The sequence below is a fragment of the Heliconius melpomene genome, chromosome 12, assembly GCF_056956725.1.
Source record: "Heliconius melpomene rosina isolate 202511_hmr_F chromosome 12, ASM5695672v1, whole genome shotgun sequence".
Lineage (NCBI taxonomy): Eukaryota > Metazoa > Arthropoda > Insecta > Lepidoptera > Nymphalidae > Heliconius > Heliconius melpomene.
In genome coordinates this window covers 2752341-2778863 of record NC_140400.1, presented here as the reverse complement: position 1 = coordinate 2778863, position 26523 = coordinate 2752341, and the positions used below count along the sequence as shown (strand labels likewise).

The window sequence follows — 26523 nt, the reverse complement described above, 5'->3', positions numbered from 1 at the left end:
AGTTCTGAAGTAACAAACAAAAAAAATACAGTTGAATTGATAACCTCCTCTTTATACAGAAGTCAGTTAAAACTAAATATTTTATAATAAATAAAAACAACTAATTATCAGGTTAATTAGTTGCTGTAGCTGTAGATACATTTCTCTATAAAGAAATAAGAGACAACTGAATATAAACTAAAATGAAAAAATACATTTATTTCAATATCAATAATTAGGTATATATTTTTAAGTTTTTGAACGACTAATTACCACAGACTATAGAGTAACCTTGAATATGCGGACTAAGATGTGGCTAACTTCACCGTAGTTTTTCCCGCAGTTTGGCGTCCACCGATTGATAAAAGAATTTTAACACAAATTTTCTATGTATTTAAATCAATAAGAGGATTATTTATCTCAATGATTTGTTTTCTAGTGATGTTTTTGTAAAGTTATTATGTTATTTCCGTGATTGCTTTGTTTGGGTTATCCTGCTGTGGTGATTTTTGTAAACATCGGGAACACAGGCCCCACGTCTATGACTTCTTGTACGTATTTTAGCCATTATCGGTTTACTTTAACAAAATTTGTATTACGCATGTAAAATTGAGTATTTATGTATATTTGTATAAGGTTAAGCTGTGGCTTAACCTCGAAATGTTGATTTGTTTATTTGGGAAGAAAAAATAAACGTAATCGAATTGTGGTTGGTAAGCCAATTCATTGAGTTTTGAAGGAAACCACGAATGCAATTGTGCTGACTGCTGTTCAAAACAAATATATCTTTACCTTCAAAGCTTGATGAAATCTTCATTGAATTATGATTTACCATATACACGTCGTAAATTATGTTATGATTTAATGTCTGTTAAATGTTTATACACACTATGATATTGTCAATACATGAAATGGAAACATCTTATTTTGAAATGCTTTGAATATCGTTATGTTACTTAGCTAGTGTATATCAAAATACCTATTAAATTGTGTATATTAAATTACTAAATATAAATTGAGTGCATTTGTATCTATACAAGCAATTTTTTTACAAGGCTTATGTTTGAAATGGTTACTTTTGATATGAAGTTGACCAATCATTGTAGTTTTCTTTTATATATAATATGACAGATTAAGTTGTTCTAAAAATATGATACAAAACATTTTTTTTTGCTGTTTTGAATTATATTTGGAACTGTGACCCACTTATTCTTATATGTCAAGAAAATACAGCTTTTACATATTCTTTCCATAAAATATTCATAACTAAAAGTGTAAGCACAATTTTAAAAAGAAATACTTTTTATATATTTTGAAAGTTTTAGAATTAAAATTTCATAACAGAAAAGTCTAGAAAATATCTAATGGAAGCATTGTATGCTTGTTTCTTTTTATTTCAGTTTAAATACTTCTAATTCAGCTTACTAAACTAAATGTATAACATTTACACACATAGTTACAACATGTGATGATGATGATCCTTCTAACTGAAATTGAAACATTGACTTAAAAATTGAATAGTGTTTTGCGTAAAATATAATGGTAGCTTATGTAAATAATATTGCAAAATTTACAAGGTTACAGTTTGCATATCTGTCTATGTAATATGATTTGATTTAAACATATTATTATAAAAGACTAAATTAAATTAAATATAAGATAAAGCAAACATGATGGCAAATATATTTAAAAAAAAATAGTTTCATGATTTTCAAGCATGGTAGGAGTAATAGACAAACCTTCATTTTGCCACATTTAGAGTATGTAGAGCATTCAACATGGTTTCACACAAATATTTTCATTCTTTTATTAGTATGTTTTCCTAGGAGAACATGAGTGTTGCAACACTTTAATTTAATTATTAATATGAGTCTGTTGCTAACAGAATTTAAAAGATTTTAAGGTCTTTGCTTTTTCTTTATGCCTCCAATTTTATATATTAATATATGTATTAAAAATTATATAGAATTTTTATCTTAACAAGATCTTTTTGAGAACATTGATCTTATAAATTGATGAGGAATAGGTTTTCAGAACTGATTTGAGCTCTTAGAAAGAAAATATTTTTTGTCATATTTTTTATATTGGTAGAAAATATTAAGCATCTATATGCGAAAACCTTAAATTGGCATTTATTAAAATAACAGTTTCTTTTAGAACTTTTTGCAAGTAGTAACATTTTAACTATGTAGAAAGTAATTTGTTTCTATTATTCTACATACATGTTTCTACTGCAAGCTCCTGAGTGTACCAAGTGTGAGTGCATTTTGACCCAGTCAGAGCTTATCAGAGGGATATTGTGACCTCTGCCTCTGGATTTGCACATAATGGATCCAGGGTATCAAAACTTATTCAATTTTAACAATAAATTCTTTTATTATAGTACTCAAGTCCGGATTTCCACAAGGCCTGTACTCGGTCTTTGATCTAAATGTTTTGTTAAGCTAACTTAACCATTACCATTCTCAAACTTTTTGTCTCACTTTGACGACAAATGTGTTAGATCCACTCTTGACAATGTTGTGTGAAACTACTATTTCTATGGAGCTTTTAAATAATATTTTTTAATATTATATTTAAATATTTAATTGTATTCAGAAAATTACCTGCTTTAACATAAGAGCTCAAAGCTATCAATTAAATTAACATAAGATAATGAAAACATTTATAAATAAATATCAGAATGTACTTCAATTTATACATATTTGTCTTATCACAATCTTTAATTGATTTACATATTGAATATTTTTTTTTGAGTTTAACTGGTAATCACCTAATCATTTGATAATTAAGAAGTCCATGCTTTGGAATGTTAATCTGTTGGTTTTATACATTACAAATGATCACAAGTTGCTTGTCAAGCTTTGTCAGCGGTGGTAGAAATGCTGTATCTAGCAAGACCATGTTATGAAGAGTTACAGTAGTTTCAAAAAAGATGACTACATGTATTGATAACAATGTAAAAACCAGATAACAGTCAAAATGTCTGTGTTCTTAAGATTAATCCTGCACCTGCAGGTGCTAGGCCCTTTGCATTTTCAGAATAGTATTTCTATTGGAGAACTGCTTTCCACATTACCAAGTATACTTTGTATATTCATATTTATCTTAGATACATTTCATGTTTACAGGACATTTTACTCTCATTGTCAAAATTGCAAATTATATTATAAATATTATTTAAAGTATTTCTTTTCTAATAAAAAAAATATGTTCAGATTGGCAGCATGGCGGAAATAGTGTACCCGCAAGGCTGCCGCCCAATCACCGATGACCTTGGACCAGACGAACTCGTTCGAAGACTTAAGGTACAGTTAAGGATTTACATAATTCAATTTTGTTTGTAACTTCATGGGTGATCACGGACGCACGGTGTAGACCTGGGATTCTAGTGTTGAAACACTTCCGTTCCTCAATTTCCGCCGAATACTGGAGACATTGAGTGTTAAGTGTCGAACTCAATGCTCGCGCTTTGTCTCATCACCAGGAACCAGCGAAGAAATAAATATTTCAAATATTTCAAAAATATTAAATATTTCATTTCTTCAAGTGGGAATCGAACCCATTCTTTTCATCAATTTGCGCTCCTTCTACGGAACACAAGGGCCATTCCGTTAAGCCGCTGGTGTTTAGCACAACTAACGAAACGACAGAGCTTAACCCTGGGCGTGTTTTGTTCAAGACAAGAAAAATAAGAAATGCCAAATTGTAATAGAATCCACAACTATCGCGTGTACAGTTTGAAATATCTCAACTGCTGCACAGACGTCCCACAGTGACGTGACCCAAAATGTATTGTGTAATATAATCACACGGCAGGTGTGTTTTTACTCTGCAAACGTGGCTGGCACATAATGTTTTACATAATATATTATAGTATTTGATTTTGCATTGTATTTTCAAATAATTAGATTAACTCACAAGTAGTGGTAGGTAGTTCTATATTGAATCATAGATGCTGTTTAAAGTAGGCTTCATTATTATTTTTTATTAATTTTATTTTAATGCCATATTTTTTTTGATATTTCAATTGTTTATAGATGATATCGGTCATCATAATCGACATCAGTTGTTTATTATAATTAAAATATTTTTAACAAAGACAGAGACTTAATATTTATATTTATAGTCGCGTCGTTAATTCGTTAATCTTAAAATAAATATTTATTTAGAAAAATTATTATAAAATATTCAAATATTTTGTTTCATAACGACACTTTTTATATAATATTTAATAATCTTTATGATAACTGTATGAGAAAACTTGATATTTTAGATGTTTAAAGACACCCAACTTTCATCTACTTTTGAGGCATTCGTAGTCCCATTGGGGCTACCCGGTACATTTCAATTATATTTGGCTATTTAGACTCGTAACTACCTTCGAGACTAAAGTAAAATTTTGACGTTTTTTTATCTACTAAATCATTATTTCGTATAGTAAGAAAAGGCGTTGTTTACTGGAAGTAATTTAGTAAAAATTATAGCAAGGCTGTATATTGAAATAGCAGATTGCATGTTTGATTATTTTAATTATTTATTGTATGTTTTTAAAGTAACCTACCAACCTTGACAATAAGAATAAGCCATATATGCCTATATGGGAGATGCATCATGAAACTAAAAGTTAATAATATTTTTTTAGTTATATTCCAAAATAGCTGAGGAAGTGGCATAAAAATTATGCCCGACAGTTTTTTACAAGGATTAACGACAAAAGAACATATGGTTGACCCATTTTTATTATCTTGTGTTCAATGCACAATGCAGTAAACGGGGAATATTTTATTTTTAGCTCGAGATTTTTTGCTTATAATATAAATATCCTATAAGTAAACTTTAATTTCGTATAATAAATATTTCACAAATTAAAAAAATAAATAGTCAGCTTCAGCAGCAGGGTAGGCAGAGGAAACCTAGTGTTAAGACACTCAGTTCCCCACTTTCCGCCAAATTCTGGAGGCATTGCGTGATGAGTGGCCGAACTCAACACCCCTCTTTGCCTCGATACCAGAGCGGAATATACATTTAAATAAATTATATTTAATGCTTTATACATATTTATATAATTATAATGAGTTTGTTGAATTTATAAAAAGTACATATTACAAACCTATTCAATACAAATACATGCCTACGTAACGTTTTATGTAATTAAGTCGTAAGAAAATTAATTAACATGCGCTCGCATCCTTGCACTGACAGCTGACTTTACGTTAACATTTAAATTACAGCTCGGGACGCTTAAGCAGAGATTGGCTTTTGTGTGAGTCTTTAAAAGTAGAGTCAGAAAAAAAACTTTTCAAAATAAAATTGATTCAATTCAATTCTTTTATACTAAAGATTGTTTTCTCATAATTTTCACTTTAGTATCAGATTAGCGGACCCGGACGCGGCTACACCTGCTTGAAATATAAGAATATAATTTCTATAGAAATATAATTTCAATCTAAATGAAATGCTAAAAGTGACTATTATATTTATTTTCATAAGGATGAATATCAAAATGACGCGGTAACGAACGCGGTCGCGTAGCGACGACGGTTGTTATTAACATGGCAGAATAAATTGCATGTCAAATTAGAAAGTATTTTAATTTATTAGAATATATGTATAATGTAATATTATATAGCCTATAGCACTTCTGAAGAATGCAGCTTTCATACAAAACAAAAACAAAGTAAATCGATCCAGTAGATCCAGAGATCTTAGCGTTCAAACAAACAAACAAACAAACTCTTCCGCTTTATTATATTAAGTATAGATTAAAGTCTGTAACTCAACTAGCAATTCCTCCAGAATTCGGCGGAAAGTGGAGAACGGAGTGTCTTAACACTAGGTTTCCTCTGCGTACCCTGCTGTGTGCGGAATACAGCGTGTATCTTCACGTTTAGTATTTTTTTAAAATTTATAACCATCCCACAGACTCGCATGCCATATAGGAATCGAACCTATCTTATGACGTAATATATTTAGTTTATGAATAGGACAAACATAATACAAAAGCACTCATACACTATTATACATAATTACAATGTAGATACAGTAAATATCTTTTAAATTGTATACTTCAGTGGATATTTTTAATTTATTATACAAAATTTCTTTGAACATTCTCCGTTCAAAGAAATTTTGTAAAATAAATTATCTCAATCATGTTGCTTTTTATGTTAAGCGACACGTGAACAGCGATAGTTACTTTGATTCTCACTTAATAATATCGATTTATTATAATGTTAAGAAGTAGATGTTGTGTAGCAGTTCATTGCATTGCGTGTCGTTCGATGATTGTGGGTTCGATCTCCACTCGGAGGAATAAATTATTTTTATTTCTTATTATTTTAGAATTCCGCCAAATATCTCGCGCAGTGTCTCAAAAAATTGAGTAGTTGAAGAATGGAATGACTTAACACTGGGTTCTCTCTGTCTACCCTATACATGTGGAAGAAAGCGTGAGATGGCAGCAAATATCTTAATGTAATAACGACACTTTAAATATATTTAGTAATAAGCTAAAGCAGTTTATAAGGAGCTTACTGTAATCGAATAAACAATAGTACTATGTATAATACTTGGAAAAATGGTAGTGTATTTTTATCTTATCTATATTTATACGATATATAATCGATATACTTACTATACTTTTTAAGGTCTCAAGTCCCCTTTTCGACTACGAAAGAGAAACGAGCAGGAAATGCTCAGGAAGAAAGGAAAAACAATAGGTTTACATTTCTGCCAAGAAAGCGTCTTGTAAAATTTAAAAAAAAATCAAAAATCTAATTTACAAATATTTTTTGCAAAATCATATTATTTTACATTAACCCACAGAAATCAACAATTCCATACATTTTAAAGGGCAAATAGTTGTGATAATAATTATATTTCTTATCATAATTATTAACATTATTATTTTTAAATAATTGAACACAATAGATATGTAATGTAATATTTAAAACGCGTGGTCATCTCGCTAGTAAAACCACTGCAATTAGCGTTTAATTAACATTAAAAAGCAATTACTGAGAAATAGTATTTCGAGTTATTATATAGTAGGTAGGTGCTTATGGCGAGTTCTTTGTATACTGCCTGAGTGCACTAGTTATTTAAGCGAGACGTATGTGTTTTGTTCAAAGTGGGTATATATATTATAGTGGGTATAGCTTTGTTAGTTAGAGCGTTTGATAAATTTAAATAAATATTTATTTCCTCGAGTGAGGATCGAACCCACAACCAATTGACTTTACAGTCATGCTTTTGTGCCCTTGCGGCCACCACTTATTTGTCTACATTTTTTTTACTTTTGTCTAGTTCAATTCATAGTTACACATCTTTTGGAATTTAATATATTTAGTTTTTGCACAGCTTTCACCAGAGTATTTCATATTCCATAATAAACGTTACATATTTAATTTACTTTATAAAGAATTTTCAATAAATACAGCTTAGATGTCGCATTTTTATCCTTTGTAGGTTCTCGCTGTCAAAGGAAATTGTAAAAGCTCCCGCTCTTTAATAAGTTCTGAGTTACAGGAATTTTGCTGCTCTATTTCTTTTACAATATCCATCTACGTTTATTTGCTACGTAAAAGTTATGAAGCTTTTGAGTTTTTATCCTTGTGACATAATATTTTCTGATTTTGTTTCAATATGAATGAATATAAAATTAATTACTCTTTTCTAGTTGGATGAACATAAGAACTTTGTTACTTAGTTTCACGCTCTAGGTATACTTGAACAGAACTATCTACATATTAATATGTGCAGGAAAAACTTTGTCCCCTTTCTGACGAAACTTGTGGGGGCGAACAAATATGAAAACTTGCCACAGTTCTAGTTTATATTGAGAGATTTATCTAATAATTTTTAAAATAATGCATACTCTTATGCATTATTTTAAAAATTATTTTTATTAAAATAAGTAATAAACACAGTAAGAATTTGACAATATATACACTTTTGTTTCATATTATATGAAATGCGTCTCAACAAATCCTCTAGTATATAGATAGCATAGATGGCTGATTTTACTTTTCAATTTTAACATTTTAAAACAGGCTCCTACCACAATTTTCGCCCAGTATGTTACTGGCATATGTAGATTTACATAAACAGATGTAGGTTATATAAAAAATTAAATACTTAAAAATCTTTTCTCAGCTGTTATTTGTTCCTTATGACAGTTTGAGATGTATAGGTATTGTGTGTGGTCAAGGTAATGCATGACATACAGTTCTACCAATTTCAAAGCAATATTGATATATTGTTATGTAATTACTTTTTTATTGGCTTCTTTACATATTTGACATTAAATAGGAAATATAAATAATATATAAAAATATTTATTAACTAACAAAAATATTCTAGACCGTCTACTGAGGCCGTCGTGGCGCGGCGACACAGGGGTGTGACTGTAACGCGACGATTGTGGGTTCGATTCCCACTCGAGGAATGGTGTCGAGGCAAGGAGCGGCGTTAAGTTCCGACACTTATCACGCAATGCTTCCAGAATTCGGCAGAATACAGTGTGAAGCTGATTTAATTTTCATTTTAGATCACTTCGTTTTATACATTATACGTTCTAAACATTATACAATAATTAATTTTTAAACTTTGTAATGAACACTTTAATTTTTTAATTCTTAAATTCTATGTTTAGGCTCTAGCACACACGCTCCAAGGTCTCGGCCAGGATGAGGGCATGTACCAGCAGTACATTCCCCTCGCCCTGCACCTGGCGGATGAGTTCTTCCTCACCCACCCCTCGCGTGATGTTCAATTACTCATCGCGTGTTGTATTGCTGATGTCCTCAGGGTGTATGCTCCTGAAGCACCTTACAAGGATCAAGAACAGGTATGGTTGTGGCATATGATTAAGTTTTTAATGTAATTTATTTTTCATGTGTTATTTGAGTGTTACAAACGCGTGACTGTAAAAGTGACGGTTGTGAGTTCGATTCTGACTCGGGGCAATGATTCATTTTAGTTTTTCATTCTTTTGCTCTGGTAATAATAGGTATAAAACGCGGCATTGAGTTCCGCCACTCAACACGCAATGCCTCAAAAATTGGCGGAAGGTAGGGAGTTCTTAGGGAAGTCGGAGTCTATTAACACTATGTTTCCCCTGCCTATCCTGCTCTTTGCGGGATACAGTTTGAAGCTGAAAAAAGATCGAAACGAAATGAAAAGCAATTAATTTTCTCTTCAAGAGTAGAATGTATAACGTTCGTGCATAACGCATTTATAAGTAAGATACTATATGATACAATGTATTATCATTATTATTAGTTAGAAAATTGAAGCATAATAACAATGTAACCTACCCACATGATTTCTTAATATTGCCTCTGCAACTTATATTACAATTGATGTTTCACTTAATTATTATTTATCAATTCTTGCATGTTTTTGTTTGAATGCTTTAGTGTCTTAGGGTAGGGTAGGGAGAAATTAGTATTCTTCGCGTTCTGCCGAAATTCAGGATATTTATGAGTGGCGCAACTAAATGCCGCATTTTATCGTCCCGAGGGAAACGAAAACAAGTCGGTCCCTAGAGTGGGGATCGAATCCACAACCATCGCACAACTACGCCAGACTTATGTTCTTCTAGTTCTTTATGTTTTATTTCGTTAGTTCGTATATTTAATTTTAATTGTAATAGGTACTAAAAATATCTTTTTTATCTAAACATCCTTGTCATTTTTTATTTTATTACTTAATTGTAAGGTAATAAAATAAAAAAATTTCAAATATACTTACTTTTATATGTAGTTTATACTGACGTTTCTTTTTTCTACAACTTATTTATTATTTAGCATTATTATATACATATACATGTTCAGAATGACCTTAAATTTGGAGGACTTTTTTTGCTTCTTTTTCATTTTCATTACATTAAAAAATTCATTTTGTTCTAGGTAAAAACGATATTCTTGTTCCTTATCAACCAACTGCAGGGTCTCAGAGACCCCAAGGACCCGGCGTTCAAGCGGTATTTCTACCTATTAGAAAACTTGGCCTATGTGAAATCCTTCAATATGTGCTTTGAACTAGAGGACTGTCAAGAGATCTTCTGTGCACTGTTCTCTTTGATGTTCAAGATTGTCAAGTAAGTTAATGAAAATAATTTTATAATCTGTTTTTATTTTACAGTTTCTAAGATTAACATACAATAATCAGTTTTTATTCATTTCATTGAGGGTAGTCGTGGCACAGGGGACCAAGTGTGTGACTGTGAACACGTCTGGTTGTGGGTTCGATTCCCACTTAAGGAAATGAAATATTTAATATTTTAATTTCTTCGTTCTGGTGGCAAAACGCGGCGTTGAGTTCCAAGAAACTCCGTGCGAGAAGGAAATCGACAATCGACAACCTGTCGCGTTTACAGTCGCACGCTTGTGTCCCTACGTCACGACTCGCCTCTATTCTACTTACTTAAAATTATAAATTATAGGATTATTTTAAAATAATCTTAAAAATATATTCGTCACAATGCTTTACGCGAAATATGAATAATTTTGTAGCATTAAATTTTAATTATTTTTCTGTATTATCCTCGTGCTTGGGTTATGAAAAAAACGTTGCATCTGTTATCTGTGATTTCTAGCTATAAAACTCTTTTATAGCTAGAAATCTAACAGATGCAACGTCCAAATAAAAACATTCACTAGTATTTAATAGAGACAGAAATCAAAAAAGTTGTAACTATTGAATTCTTCATTTTATTTATTATACACACATTCTATTTTTAAAAACCTCCGTTTTGAACTTAAAATTTCCATATTCAAAAATGGCTCACTGCCGCCATCAGCGCCAACAAATAAATCAATTGTTGATAAATGCAATTCAATTAAATTAAATTATATGTACCTATTAAGTATTATTTATGACATTTATTTCAATTAATTTCTTATTAGAAAAATGAACAGAGACACCGTCGCGTATACATAACTAATATATTAACATAAATTTATCAGAGTGTGGTAAAACGAGTTCTATTATGCTTTAGTTTAAATAATTTGATCCGTCCTCAGTTTGTTTGGGATACGTGCTCTATATATGTTTGAAATGACTATTTGGATAATTTTAAGCTATAGGGACTAGAATTAAAAGATTAATCTTTAATATGCAAAGGTGAGGTAAAGTAAAAAAAATATTCAGCTTCACGCTGTATCCCGCACACAGCAGGGTAGGCAGAGGGAACCTAGTGTTAAGACACTCCGTTCCTCACTTTCCACCGAATTCGGAAGCCTCGAGTGGAGATCGAACCCACAACCGTTGCGTTACAGTCAGACCCCTTTAAAACAAATATTTTTACAAAATATTTGTTTTAGATTATATTATTTAAATATTTAATAATTAAAAATACTTTTAATAAAATAAAAAAAAACAATAACGAGCTCGATGTACACACAACGGTAAATTTACATTATAAACATTTCTCGTCAATCCGGCATATTGTTTGCAAACGTCAACGGAAAAATCGATAAAATTATATGCAATATAATATAGTAGGTAGGTAGGTATGTTCGTATCGAAACATTTCGAAAACTCGATTAATATTTAAGCACGGCCGACTGCTGCAGTCGATAATTGCGTTTTTATTGATGTTGTGGCACACGAGGTCTTTATGCTCGTATAAAGTAATCTTTACTGTGTATTTACTTATGATGTTATTAAATTATTATGCAAAAACTATTCGATTCCATTTGTATGTAGGTTTTTGTGAAATTATTTTTTTCTTATTATGTCATGACGTCATAGTGATGGTTGTTAGTTCGACCCCTACTTCACTAAGTTCAGATCATACTTATATTTATATATTATTATTTTTTGTTTTACTCCTCTTAACAGCGTAAGACTAAAAGTGTTGGGTTGCGCTATCAAGGGCTATCAAAATGGATAATAGGGTGTCTTACTAGGTGCGCCTGTTACTTAGATACTTTGTATATGTATAGTACCTGTATGAAGGTGTAGACAAAACGGACCGTTAGGCTCAAAATTAAATTTGCAAAATGACTTAAATGAGCGGAAACTGGAAAATTTTGTTACATTCTCTCTGCCTATCACTAAAATTTAAAAGCGGAAGTTGTTAATTATTAGATTAGTGTGTGGCAAGTTGGTTTATAATGTTTTGAGATGAAATTTCCTAGAGTCATGTTTTGAACTATTTAGCTTTTTAAACAACAATGAATGAGAAATAATATAATACAATGCGTTAAATATAAAATAACTTATTGAGCTCGAATGAAAATATTAAATATTTCATTTACTCGAGTGGGAATCGAACCCAAAACCTGTCACGTTTACAGTCGCACGTTTGTGCCCTGCACCACGTACTGCCTCAAACTTAATGTCGGTATAAATGAGCAGATTTTTACCTATTATTATAATTATAACATTTTTAAAAATATGGCTATCGTAATAACAATTCAAAAACGAAAAATTGATAGTCAAAGTAATCGTTCAGTAGGTATGTTGTTTTTATGTAGGTAACTCGTTGCGGAGTGCTTAATCTATATATATAAAAGGACTTGTCCTCACTGACTGAGGTAAGACGCACGCACAGCCGTAACCGCTGTGCGTAGAAACGTTAAATTTGAACAAAAGTTTACTTTCGTAATCTGGACATCCACTAAGAAGGGATTTTGAAAAATTTCAACCCTAAGGGGTGAAATAGGGGTTCAAAATTTGTATGGAAAAAATTTTAAATTGGCACTGATTTTTCTAAAATTTGAAATTTAGATTTTTAAAAGTATTTAATTGAACACGTGTTTCATCATTTTCTAGAATTCTCCCCCTAAGGGTGCAAATAAGGGGTTGAAAGTTTGTATAGGTTTTTTTGAAATCGTCACCAATTTTTATAAAATTTGAAATTCAGACTCTTAAACGTATATAATTAAACATATGTTTCATGGTTTTCTAGAATTCACCCCCTAAGGGTGCAAATAAGGGGTTGAAAGTTTGTATGGAAAAATTCTTAAATCGCCACCGATTTTTATAAAATTTGATATTTTGACTCTTAAAATATTTAATTGAACATGTGTTTCATGGATTTCTAGAATTCACCCCCTAAGGGTGCAAATAAGGGGTTGAAAGTTTGTATGGAAAAATCTTTAAATCGCCACCGATTTTTATAAAATTTGAAATTTTGACTCTTAAAATTATTTCATTGAACATAAGTTTCGTGGTTTATTTTAATTCATCCCCTAGGGGTGTAAATAAGGGGTTGAAAGTTTATATAGAAAAATCTTTAAATCGCCACTGATTTTTATAAAATTTGAAATTGAGACTCTTAAAAATATTTTATTGAACACGTGTTTCAAAGTTTATTAGAATTCACCCCTAAGCAATAAGCAAGCGAAGCTGCGCGCGTCCGCTAGTGTATTTATATTTTATGTGTGTCATTAGCGTTCATGCATACTACTATTAGCGATATTAAACATTTTTAGTATTTATTTAGTAGCTTACATAAAATGGAAGTGTCATAAGAAGTTATGTATTTACTATTATTGAAATCTTAGACAACATCTTAACTGTTATAACTATAAAGGTCATAGTGATATTTGCAGGACATAGTTTAACTTTTTTTATATATTGTAAAATGGTATTAATAAAATAAATAAATAAATAAATAATAGTTGTATGTTTCATGTTAAGTTATCCCTGAAAGTGCTTAATTCAGTGCTTTGGTTCTTCCTGCTCTTCTGAGAGACAGATGTGACGTTAAAATTATATAGCACGGTAGACATAGATAATTTGGGAACCTAGTACTAAGATACTCCGTTCCCATTAAGTTACTTCCGTTCACCACTTTCCACCAATTCTCGGGGCATTAAGTGTTGAGTGACGGAATTAAAAGCCGCGCCTTGTCTTGTTACTATAGCAAGGAAATGAAACTATTAATAAATAATAATTCATTCCCCCAGTGGAAATTAAACCCACAACCTTCGCGTTTACAGTCACACGCTTGTACCCCTGCGCTACGGCGATCTCAATAAATCAATCATTATTTATACTATCAATTAGTAGCTTCACATTGCATACCGCATATAGCAGGAAGACATACTTCCGTTCCGTCTTAAAGGAAGACATACTTCCGTTCCCAACTCCGTGAAATTCGCGACTTTGCATGCTTAGTGGCGACACTCAACGCCACTCTCCGTAGGAATAGCACTAGGTATCATAAGAATGAAAATTTATTCCCACGAGTGACACCACGGTCTCTATAAATTAATAAGTTAATTATTTTTCTTTCTAGCACGGAACACTCATCTAAAGTAAAATCTTTCATGCTTGACGTCCTCTGTCCACTCATAACCGAATCGGATGTGGTTTCTAACGAGCTATTGAACGTAATACTTGTGAACTTAGTGGACCCCAACAAACGCGACCACAAGCATGCGTACGCGCTGGCCAAGGAACTGATAATAAAGACCAGTGAAACGTTGGAGCCGTATATACAGGCGGTGAGTTGGACTTTATTTTTTTTCAGCCTCACGCCGTATCCTGCAGAATAGCGGGGTAGGCAGAGGGAACCTAGTGTTGAGACATTCCGTTTCCCGCTTTTCTCCGCTCGAGATACCTATTGCGTGTTGAGTGGCGAATGAAATGAAAATAATAAATATTTTATTTCCTGAGTGCGAATCGAACCCATAACCGTCGAGTCTTGAGTCACACGCTTGTGCCACTGCACTACACTGACCTTTTTTGTTTAATCGCCATCTTACTATCAATGACAATTTTATAACTCTTGAATTTTAAATCTGTAAAGAAATATTATATTTCTATTTATGTGATTATGATAATTATTTAAATTTTACATATTTAAACGTTTTTTTTAGTACATTGCATGGTAGAATTTGGTTTTATTTCTACTTAAGTACAATATTTAATGATACTTTTAATTTTCCAGTTCTTTAATCATGTAATAATTCTGGGAAAAGAAGAGAAGAATCTTTTAATATTTTCAAAAGTATATGAATTAATATATGAACTGAATCAATGCTGTCCATCAGTTTTACTGTCAGTATTGCCACAGTTAGAGTGTAAATTAAAATCAGCTCATTTCCAAGAGCGGTTAAGCGCAGTGGCTTTACTCGCAAGAATGTTCTCGGAGCCAGGGTCGGACTTAGCTAAACAGTATCCAGCGTTATGGAGGGCATTTCTTGGTCGTTTTAATGATATTTCAGTGCAAATAAGAATCAAATGCGTCCAATATTGTATGCATTTCCTCGTGCACCATCCGGATCTGAGAAAAGATATAACAGAAACGTTAAAGATGAGGCAGCACGACGCGCACGAGCAAGTGCGCTACGAGGTTGTAATGGCCATTATTGCTACCGCTCAAAGAGATTTCCAAGCAGTAGCAGAATCAGAGGATCTTCTTCATTTTGTAAGGGAAAGGACACTCGATAAGAAGTTTAAAATTCGCAAAGAAGCGATGTCTGGACTGGCCATGATTTATAAGAAATTTCTAACAGAAGAAAGCGTCCCACCGGCAACTGAAAAAGCAGTGCAATGGATCAAAGACAAGATCCTCCACGGGTACTACATGACGGCTTTAGAAGACCGACTGCTAGTTGAGAGACTGTTAAACACGTCCCTGGTTCCATATACGTTATCCCCTCAAGTGAGGATGAAAAAACTATTTTACCTAATGTCAAATGTCGATGATAATGCGACAAAGGCGTTTATAGAATTGCAAAAACATCAGCTGGCCGTTCGTCGTTCTGTAGCTGAGTGGATCGAGTTGCACAGGAAGCCTCCCACTCCAGCTGTCCAAAAGGAAATGATAGCCAAAGTGCTGCACATAAGTTCCAAATTTTTACCTGAATCGGTAAAAGCTCAAGAGTTTTTGAATAAATTTTCCAATCACATGAAAAAGGCACCGGAACTGTTACAAGGAATGGAGACCATTTTGAATCCTAATGTCAGTTGTGAAGTGTGTGTTCGTACAACAGTGAGTAGATCGATCTTTTTATTTTACAAAACATTTTTAGCACCACTTTGTACCACATATATAGCAGGCTAGACGAAGGCGCTTCTACTTTTCGTCCAATTTGACACATTGCGTGTTGGGTGGCGGGCGGAACACAACGTCACGCGTTGCTCGCGAAACTGTTTACATTAAATTTAACCTCTTCATTTAAATAAATACTGAAGGCATAAAAGTATATAAATGACCCTAAATAACAACTAATTAATAACATTTTTCAGTCAAATGTACTAAAGAAGCTTGGTCAACCAGTAATGACAAATCTATACTACAACACAGTGAAGATGCTTCTAGAACGAGTCAGTTCAGTTATGGTGGATCATGAGTCCTTGCTCATATTAGTTGGTTACGTGGAGGGCTCGGTTAAGGGGACCGATCCATCCATTGCTGAGGAATGTGGTAAGTATTTCAGTACTTTAACTTTTTATTGAGTTTCACGCTGTATCCTGTATTTAGCAAGGTGTGCAGAGAGAACTCTATTTCTCTTTTACCGTCTAACATCTGAGACATTGCGTGTCGAGCAGCGGACTTCGACCCCGTGCTTTATCTCTGAATATTTAATATTTTCATTTCTAATTTCTGGTGTCAAGGTAAAGCCCGGCGTTGAGTTCCGCCACTGTTAAGGGGCGCAATGTCTCCAGAATTCTCCACTTTCATATTCATATTAAATTAATATTATTTTTAATTTTTTCTAGGTATTGACATAAAAAAAGCAGCAGAACGTGGTCTCAAATTACTCGTGATGCTTTCGTTCGTATTCCCCGCACATTTCTTGCACGAGGACGTGTTAAACAGACTGACGTCGCTACTGGAGATGGATGATGAGACAGTGGCGCCTCACATACTGGCCGCTTTGACTTTCTTAGGCAGATATAGGCCTTTGAGTGAGTAATTTCAATGTTTTTAAAGTATTATTCTATACTAAGGATGAAAAAGAAGATGAAAGTAGAAGGAAAGAAATTTTTAGAGTTAGAAGAAAGAAGTTGTAGATATTTGTGTCCCACTACATTTAAAATTTTATACCATTTGTAAAGATTACTTAAAGTGTTTTTTTCTTTTAATTTTTTTGTAGTACATAGAATTAATGTAATTCCAATCTCCACTAAGGTATATTTCTATTTTAATATATAAAATAAGGAAAACGTTATTTTCGGTGTTTATTATTACTACTACTACTTTTCATTTAAATATATAGAGTTTAAATATAGTCTTAATTTATTTCATTATGTATTTTGTACAGGTGAGGCCTGTCCCGCGTTATTCCCGAAACTTATAACGCTATGTAAAGCGTACGCTGAAGTTGGTACACCGAAACAGGCTAAAAATGCCGTCAGGTATGTATTTTACCAAAGTACGAGTCGTGGTGTAATGGTACATGATATGGTGATGGTTGTGGGTCCAATATTTTAATTTTTGTTGTTCTGGTACTTGTTACCAGAAAAAACGTTGCGTGAAGTTACGCCACTCAACACACAATGTCTTGAAAATTTTACGGAAAATGGGCGCTGGAATGTCTCAATATTAAGTCTAAGTATCTACGTACACAGGTCCCCCTGTAAATATTCGTAATTCGTAAAGCTAAGATAAAAGTGATTGTAATTAAGATGTTGATTGACACATCAATAATACATTTATTCAAATGTCACGTTATTTTTTTAATAATTTTCTGCTAAAACAAGTCAAGTCTGTTACTTTTACTTTATTTATAAAGTGTTATAATAATTTTCTTCTGTCCGCAGGTGTCTGTTTGTCAACGTGCCAGATCAACGTACTGCCATTTTCACAGAAATATTAGATACTTTAAAAAGCACATTAAGTCCTCATTCGGAACATTATAGGACCGCCATTGTGACGTTGGGACACATTGCCCACAACCTGCCGGATAACTTCCCTGTTCATATAAAGAATATTGTTTCTAGAAAGGTTAGTTTCTTTTTTATTTATTTTGAATTCAAGTTGAATTTTAAATGTGAGTCATTTGGGTAGTAGATTAAAGTTATTATTATTATTATTTATTTCTCGTTTTTATATTTAAAAATGTCATATCTTTTTCAATTACTCCAATTCAATTTTTCATATTATAAATTTCGTAATAGTGTAAATATATATGTCAATAATGACTGCAACAGTGGAGTTATATACTGTAGTTACAGTATAGTTCAAACAAAGGTTTGAACTATAAAATATACAATAAAAATTTTTTTCATAATTTTTTTTTTTTTCATAAAAATAGATCGTAAAAGAACTATTAGTACGCGAAGGCGGTGGAGGTTCAAACGCACCAGATGGCGACTGGTGTGATGAGGAAGAGCTTCCCGAGGAGACTCGATGCAAATTAGAAGGACTCAAATGTATGGCCCGATGGCTGTTAGGACTAAAGAAGGACGAACTGTCCGCCCAGAAGACTTTTAGGATGTTGAACGCGTTTATTGTTCACAAGGGGGATCTGTTGCAGGTGACATTTAATTTCTTCAAAAGTGCATCTAATAGTCTATTTGAATAAAAAATGTTTTGAATTTATATATACTTATCGCACCCATTCAACAATGGCTATACTTATGATTTTTTTACTGAAAACAGCAAAAACAAGTATCAAAAGCGGAAATGGCACATCTCCGACTGGCAGCCGGTGCCGCCATGCTGAAAATCTGTGAACAAAAGGGCGTCGGTGATCAGTTCACAGCCGACCAGTTCTATAATCTTTCGCATTTGATGGTGGTATGTACTGTAATATTTTATTTAGTCTATATATCTCAATAAAATAAAGAAGTTATGCGTGTACGTTTATGCATTTTACCACAATTGCTTTGCTACATAGTAAGTACTCAGGAAGGCTACAGTAAGAGAATTAAATTACACCGGGCTATGTCACATTACCAGAGCGAGTAAATGGAAATAATTATTTCATTTCCTCAAGTAGCAATCGAAGCCACAACCGGTTGCGCTTAAAGCCGCACGCTTGTGCTCCTGCGCCACGACTGACCTCTATATAAAAAATTAAAATAAGTTTCATATTCAATTTCAAATTAGAAAGTATAAAATTAAAGTAGGCTAAGCAGAGGGACCTTTCCCTAGTGTTAAGACAATTTTTTTCTATTAAGACACTTTCGTTCTGTTCCCTATTTATTTTAATTTATTTTAAAAAATCTATACTATTTAAAGTAAACTAAAAACATATTAACTTGTCTTCAGTCTTAGAAAAACAACCATGAATCTTATTCTAAGTAAGTCTTAGTTAATTCAGTCTAATTATTAATTTATTAATGTAATCATTCCATGCTGTTGATATATAATAAAGTTTCAAAACAATTAACAATAAAGTTAGATTTTATTAAACAAAATATATCAATTTGTTTTTAGGATGAAGTAACTCAAGTACGAGAAGGATTTGCAGCAAAATTACACAAAGGATTATCAAAGGTAAGTAATATTATTTTATAGATAAAGCTCAAAGCGCAATGTTTCGAAAAATTGGTTAATTAGGTTTCCTTGCCTGCCATCGTTGGTGTGAAGTAAAAAAATAAAATGTACCTACCAGATTATTATTACGCGCACGCTTCGAAAACATCTTAACCATATTTCAAAGCTAGCTCTAGACTGAAAGGTTATGTAAGCTAGGCCGCTTTAAGAAAATTTTACGGCGAGCTGTTATCACATAAGGAAAGACCTCGATGAATGCTTACTCACCACCCAAAATGTAATGTAATTATAATTCCAATTGTATAAATGACAATATTGTTTCGGTGTCACCCTCAGGGTATCCCCAACAAGTGCCTGCCGCTGGACTTCATGGGCATGTACGCGCTGGCGGGGCGCGAGCCAGATCGGCGCGTGCGTGGCCTCGTGCGCCAGTACATGATGGCCGACGTGGTGCGTCGCCGCGAGTACGTGCGCAACATCACCATTGGCACCAAGGGTACGCACGCTTACACAACTATGATTAGCGACCAATAAACAAATGATATCATTCCTTCTACCCCAAATCTGTTGCATACATAGCTCGTCTAATGACCTTTTAGTTAATATCAATGTTAATGACTTATATCTTTTTTTACTGCTTAGTCGCAAACATTTTTTAACACAAAAATTTGGATAAATAATTCAATATGTAACGCTGCTGTCACTAGAAATGTTGGCCGGTTGTCAAAAATCTAATCGTGTGACAGCTATGGCGTGAGATGTTCACCAATTAACCTATTGGCTCCTAATCTATTGTAATTTTGTTAATCTTGTGAGATTTATTGTAAAACTGTTATGTAAACGAGTAATAAGACATTGTAGAATATAACTGTGACTTTTATTTAAACATCTCTGTTGCTACAACGCCCACAAATGAATAGTGACAGCCAAGACCGCTTTGAGGCCCCTTCTGATGCTTCTACATATATATCACCTGTAGAACATATAAAGGATTTAGCGCCTAAACATACCATAAACTTAAAATATACTTTATTTCAGTGGAGCGTGCAGTGAGCCAACTGCCCCATATTCTACCAGACTACATGATGGTGTTTGCGGTACCTGTGCTTGCTCACGACCCTGCCTTTACGTCTTATGATAACATTGCGCAACTTAAGGTATTTTTTTATATATTTTTCAATTATATATATGCATTCTAATATTATATATATTCTTCTTCTATTCTCTTCTATACAGGTCTTTATTACATGTCTAGTCCAATTTGTATACTTAAGGCTTTCTGTCAGTCTAGGTTAGGCTATTCACGGCCTGGTAAATTCTATTCTACCATATTTTTTATAAAATATGAGCCTTACTTCATACAGCAACGTTTCTATGACTCAATGATAGATACTAGATCTCAATAATAGATGTAAGAGTTTCTTTTATTCTCAGTTAGCTTGCTAACAAAGAAAGATACTATGTACATGCTATTTGAATTTTTAAGAAAGCAAAACAAAATAAAATGTTTTGTTATCTATATATATAAAATCGAAAGGTCACTCACTCATCACGAAATCTCAGAAACTACATGTGCTAGGAATCTCAAATTTTGCATAGGAGTTATTTATGGGACGTAGGTGCTCGCTAAGACGGGAATTTGCAATATTCAACTTCTAAGGGGTTGTATTTTGGGTTGAAAGTTTGTATGAAACTTCGTTACTACAAATGCGAGGAGTCTAAAATTTTGCATAAACATCACTTATAGGACGTATACGTACGTACTTATAGGACGTAGGTACTCATGGAGACTGAAATTAATAACAACGTAGTTCACGCAGGCGAAGCCGCGAGCGGGCCGCTAGTATTTGATAAATACCAACATATTATTATTAAAATCTTACTAAAATGAAGCAATTTTGAATTTTTTACTTTGTAATATAAATCTTAAATACAACTTTTCGTTAAATACCTTAATATTATACAGTAATTATTACATAAATATTAAAATTTACTTATCTCGCAGATGGTAAAACAATGTCTCTGGTTCGTTCTGGAGCCTCTCATCACGCGCAACGACTTCTACTGCTACAGCTTCTATAAGAATTTGGTGGAACGCATGAAGAACCACAAGGACGCGCTCAACGAGACAGACGATGCTGTTAACTATGTAAGTAGTTGTATTATTATGTCTTATTAATCGTAAGATATCAATCGTACCGTACATCTGATTGTAAAGTTGTGATGGTTGTGCCTTAACACTAGGTTTCCTGTGCCTACCCCGCTGTGTGCAGGATACAGCGTGAAGCTGATTTAATTTAGTTTGATTTTAATTTATGAAACAGAAACTCTGGGCGACCTGTGATCTAGCGATGTCAGTCATCTGGGCGCGTTCTGGAAGCTTCGAACTGCGCGAGTTCCCCTCCGATACGCGCATACCCACCATGTACTTCGCGCCGCAGCCCGAGTTCTTCGTAAACACACGCGTTTTCCTGCCCCCAGAACTGCAGGTGCGTTATGCATACGTCTATAGTAAGGACAACGTCGTCACCGCCCTTGAGTTAACTATAGATGGCTTCGCAGATTTGATTTTGGATTCTTCTTAGTTATGATTATTTTCTTCCCGATTGAATATACAAATATACAGTAATGCGCTATCTCTGTTGCACACTCAACCAATCAATCTAAAAGATTAAAAGTATTTTTTTAAAGAAAAAAATAATAATAATAATTTTATTCGGTTTTTAGGTATTTTTATAATATATAATTATGCAATCCACGAAAACTAACATAAACTACGAGAACTTCCACGTAATAAATAAGATATAACTTTGAGTTGTAATTTCTATGGCAGTGGATAGTGAATGAAATTAGCATGGCAAGGTATAAACCTTTATAAAAAGTGCCTTCCGTGCTATTCAATGCAAAACTACTTTTTTTTAGCTCAAACCTGGATTCTGAGATTAGCGCGCTCAACCTCAAACAAACTCTACAGCTTTATAATATTAAATATATGTAAATTTGCAGTTTCAACCGAAGCGCAACGCAACAGGCATTGAAACGACTAACGCACGCGGCAAGAAACGCACTCGCCCCGCAGACCAAATCGAAAATACTAATGATGTTGAGGTGAGAATAGTATTTTTTTTTGTGTATCCCGCATATGGCAGGGTGGTATGCAGAAAGAACCTAGTGTTAAGACACTCCGCTCCCTACGCACAGAGTAATTGCGGGTCGTGTGCTGTAATTCAACGTCTCTCTTTTCTTGTAGTTGAGCAAAGAAATGATAATAATTTATTTCTCCGAATGAGGATCGACCCCACAACTGTTGCGTTTACATTCAGACGCAGTGCCGCTACGCCACAACGGGTCAAGGCATCATATTTAAAATAATAACTATTATTATTATTGAATACATTTAATGTTTTATTTATCATGATCAGAGAGAAAAATAAATTTGTTGTCTTTGTTCATCTAAATGTTGGTAAAGCGTTTAATTTTTTTTATTATATAGTCAATAATTCCGTTTTTTTATTACTTTTAATTAGACAACCATAGTGATGATATTTACCTTAAGAATATAAGAGGAAATGCAAATATAAATATGATAATTACTATAAGAAATCATTTAGTAGTGTATGTATGGGTTTTATTATTGATTTCTAATAATTAATAATAACAAGGATTTCTCAATTAATTTATTTAACAAACTATGTCCTTGTGTGTGCTCTGGACATTTTTTCTAAATTTTAAAGGAAAAAAAATCGAAAACTGAGCGAAATAGAATGAACCAACACGAATTTTGTCAAATACAAAATACACGGTAATATGATACTATTATTCGAAAAATATATTTTATAATTTTACAATGTCTTGTAAGATATTTATGATTAACTATACGTAAGGCAATTATATATATAATATGAAGTTATATTTTTATGTAAGTACTACAAACTTTAGATGTTAAGCTGGATTGAAACAAACAATTTGGTGAAAGTTTTACGTAAATCGGTTCAGTACTTTCAGAGATTACCGTGACCATATATACAGACAGACAAGAATTAAAAAAAAATCAATTTCAGTCAAAAATACTAAATTTACAGACAAAATATTTTTACTATTTTATTATATATAGAGATAGAGATTACAAATTGTGGGCTGATTTTGATTTAGACTTTTTTTTAATATATTTAGAAAATTATTGGAAAAAGGTGTACATTCCATATCGCTTTACACCCAATGAATACATTTAATTCAATTTACAGCCAATCGTTGCACGATCTGGAAGTATCGATGCTAAGGTAAACACGATATATGGAAATACAAAATTTTTATACATTTACATAGATTTTTTAAATTATTATTTATGATTTAGCGTGTAGTTTATTTGGCGAGATATTTAAAGATTTTTGATATTGCTCTTTTATTTTTTAAATTGTTTAGCGTTGTGTTTATGTTAGCATTTGATAAAACTACCATTGCCATTTTAATTTAAAAAAATAATAATATTCTATGGTCGGTTCCAAATTTAAATTATTTAATCCATATGTATATTTTTTATTTTATCATAATAATAACATGGTGTTGGTAGTTATAGAAAAGATAGTTGTGATACTGTAATATAATTTTCTTGTAGAATGTAAATAATAATTATTTTGATATATTTTGCTTTATAATTTAAAATATTTAGATAAAATTTTGCATGTGACATAATTAATATAACAAAAAAATATTACAGAGATATAAATCAGACATAACATATTATAAAGCATGTGATTTATAAGAATTTTCATTTATTAGCCTTTCTTATAAAATATTTAGTTATAGTTATTTTTAACTACTTATAACACTATATATAACATTCTATACTACAATAGTTTATAATTTAAGTAATTTTCTTCACTTGCTTTACATAAGAAATAATTTGTTAATATTTTTTACAGCCATCAGAAGCGTCGGACACGCAAATACTTCTACCGGGAATCGAACAGCCACCCGAGACTGAACTCGAGGAGCCGCAAGCTAAGCGCGCCATCAGTGATTGAACGTACTGTGCTAACGGGATGTATTCCACACGCCAAACTTGTCAAACTGACAGCTGTCACTGTCCAATGACTATTATGTTGAAATATTTTAAATCTGTGTCCCTTTGCAACGTAGCAAAAGTTGAATAGAATTCTTTCGCTAATATTTTGTTTTATTTTTTAAATTGTTTTTTCGACGTATTTAAAATGTTTTTGTCAGTTATACCTCTTTCGTTTATGTTGTTTTTCAAATAATATAATTATGTGTAATTTATTGGTTTTTTCGTATGAATTTTGAACAGTTTGTAATTAAACTTACAGTACTAGGTATATTTACATTCTAATATCTATCATGTCCATAACATTTATATAGAATACATCCCCTTTTAAAGTTCCTAAGCACAGACCAAACCCAGTCAGGTAATATTACGCTTAAACCAATAAAGACTGGTTATTTATACCCTGAAGTGACACTGAAGAAGACTCTAAACCTAATTAAATAGTATGTTACTATAGTAACTGAATAAAAATATTTTTTTTGATGTACTGCTCTTTAATATATACATACATACATTATATTCTCGAGCACTGTATGTTGCAAGTTTATGTCGATTTTTTTTCTATTATTATTTCTTTTGCACTCTCTAATTCCGATTTTTATTTATATATATTTTTATGTATAAAATTGTATCTAATAAAAGACACTAGAGCCGTGCTATCGATTTTCAATAGATTCTGCTATTTAATGATAATAATAATTGATTAACTTTGCAACATGCACTAGCTGATACGTCTATCTAATATTCAATTAAAATGTGTTGTGACGCCATTTTGGATATACATTGGTTAATAATTGATCTTAATTTGTCGATTGAGAATATACTAATAGATTTTGTAAACCTTAAGGTTTCATACACTTACTTTTTGTTAAATTTATATGCTTCATTAATTATTGGGACCGTTTTAGGATTATTTCCTAGATTTAATTCAGTCATCTTAAATTATGTCAAATAAAAACTATTTTTTCTTATTATAACATTTAATTTCAATTAAGAAGAATCTCCTAAAAAGGTCCTATCGGTGTTAAACGTGTGAAGTGTTTGGCCAGTTATATTATAATCCTTACTTATGTGTAAATCGCTACTCATTTTTCGTTCTATTTTCATATAATTTTTCTTCAAACTTATTATTATCGGCGTTAAGATCCATAACTCAACACGCATATCGTGTCGCAAATCTGGCGGTGATTGTGGGATTTCCGCTAAAATAAAATAATATTACAGATTTGATTAACTTTTTTTTATTTTATTAAGTTTAGTTTTGTTTTTATTTTAATAAGTTTGGATTATAAAGCCTAACATTCACATATATTTATATATATGAGGAGAACAGTGTATTATAGAATTTGAATTGTAAGTTAACAATACAATGTTTGTTCACTCGTTATTTTTAGTTATAATTTTTTTTTTCATTTTTTTGGATGGTCGATTTATTTATTTTTTAAATTTATAAATCTCATCTCTGAAGAATTTTTCTAGGATATACATATATGAATACACATGATTAGTATTTTTAGTCTGTGGTTAAATGGCGTATAAATATAAATACGAGTTGGTATTAATTTTGGAAAACTGTTTTGTGTAAATTATGATACATTCATGTGTACTCTGTAATTAAAAATATGGATTGCTTGTACGAAGTATATTTAATGACACAAATTAGTTTTTTTGTAAACTTCGGCGGACATTGCGTGAATATATTGATTTTAGATGTCTTATCTATGTGAAAATATGTTGAAATTTTCAAAAAATTATGTCTTTTCTTTTGAATTACAGCTACTGAGCCGATTTTTAAAATTAGATATATAAAACAAAAACATAATAATATCTAAGAGTATATCTAAAATATATAAAATGTTGATCTTTGGAATGCCGGATATTTCTCTTTGTACTATTACTTTTAATTTAAAAAGAACCGCGATGTCCGCAGTAGAAAGTGATAACTTGATAAGTAATGTTTTATTTTGTGTCGTATGATTTAAGTGTACCAAAAACTCGGAGAGTCCGCGCGGCCGCGCCCGCGTCGTTTCTATGTAGTTATGTATTAAATAAATAATAAATACATACA

The 26523-nt window shown here is 32.1% G+C and overlaps 1 protein-coding gene across 2 annotated transcripts; it reads left to right on the top strand.

Moving 5' to 3' along the window:
* The first annotated feature begins 310 nt into the window (after positions 1-310).
* Positions 311-26523, top strand: pds5 (cohesin associated factor B pds5). Of its 2 annotated transcripts, XM_085193851.1 has the most exons (20): positions 311-530; positions 3198-3287; positions 8636-8830; positions 9894-10084; positions 14237-14444; positions 14891-15937; positions 16195-16372; positions 16669-16857; positions 17214-17307; positions 17713-17896; positions 18207-18428; positions 18554-18691; positions 19334-19393; positions 19730-19889; positions 20432-20550; positions 21399-21542; positions 21718-21882; positions 22400-22501; positions 23638-23673; positions 24316-26523. In XM_085193851.1, the coding sequence occupies exons 2-20, from the start codon at positions 3207-3209 to the stop codon at positions 24415-24417; spliced, it is 3615 nt and encodes a 1204-aa protein (XP_085049977.1). In that variant the 5' UTR covers positions 311-530; positions 3198-3206; the 3' UTR covers positions 24418-26523. The 2 variants fall into 2 exon arrangements, with proteins under 2 accessions (XP_085049977.1, XP_085049978.1); XM_085193852.1 differs by lacking the exon at positions 23638-23673.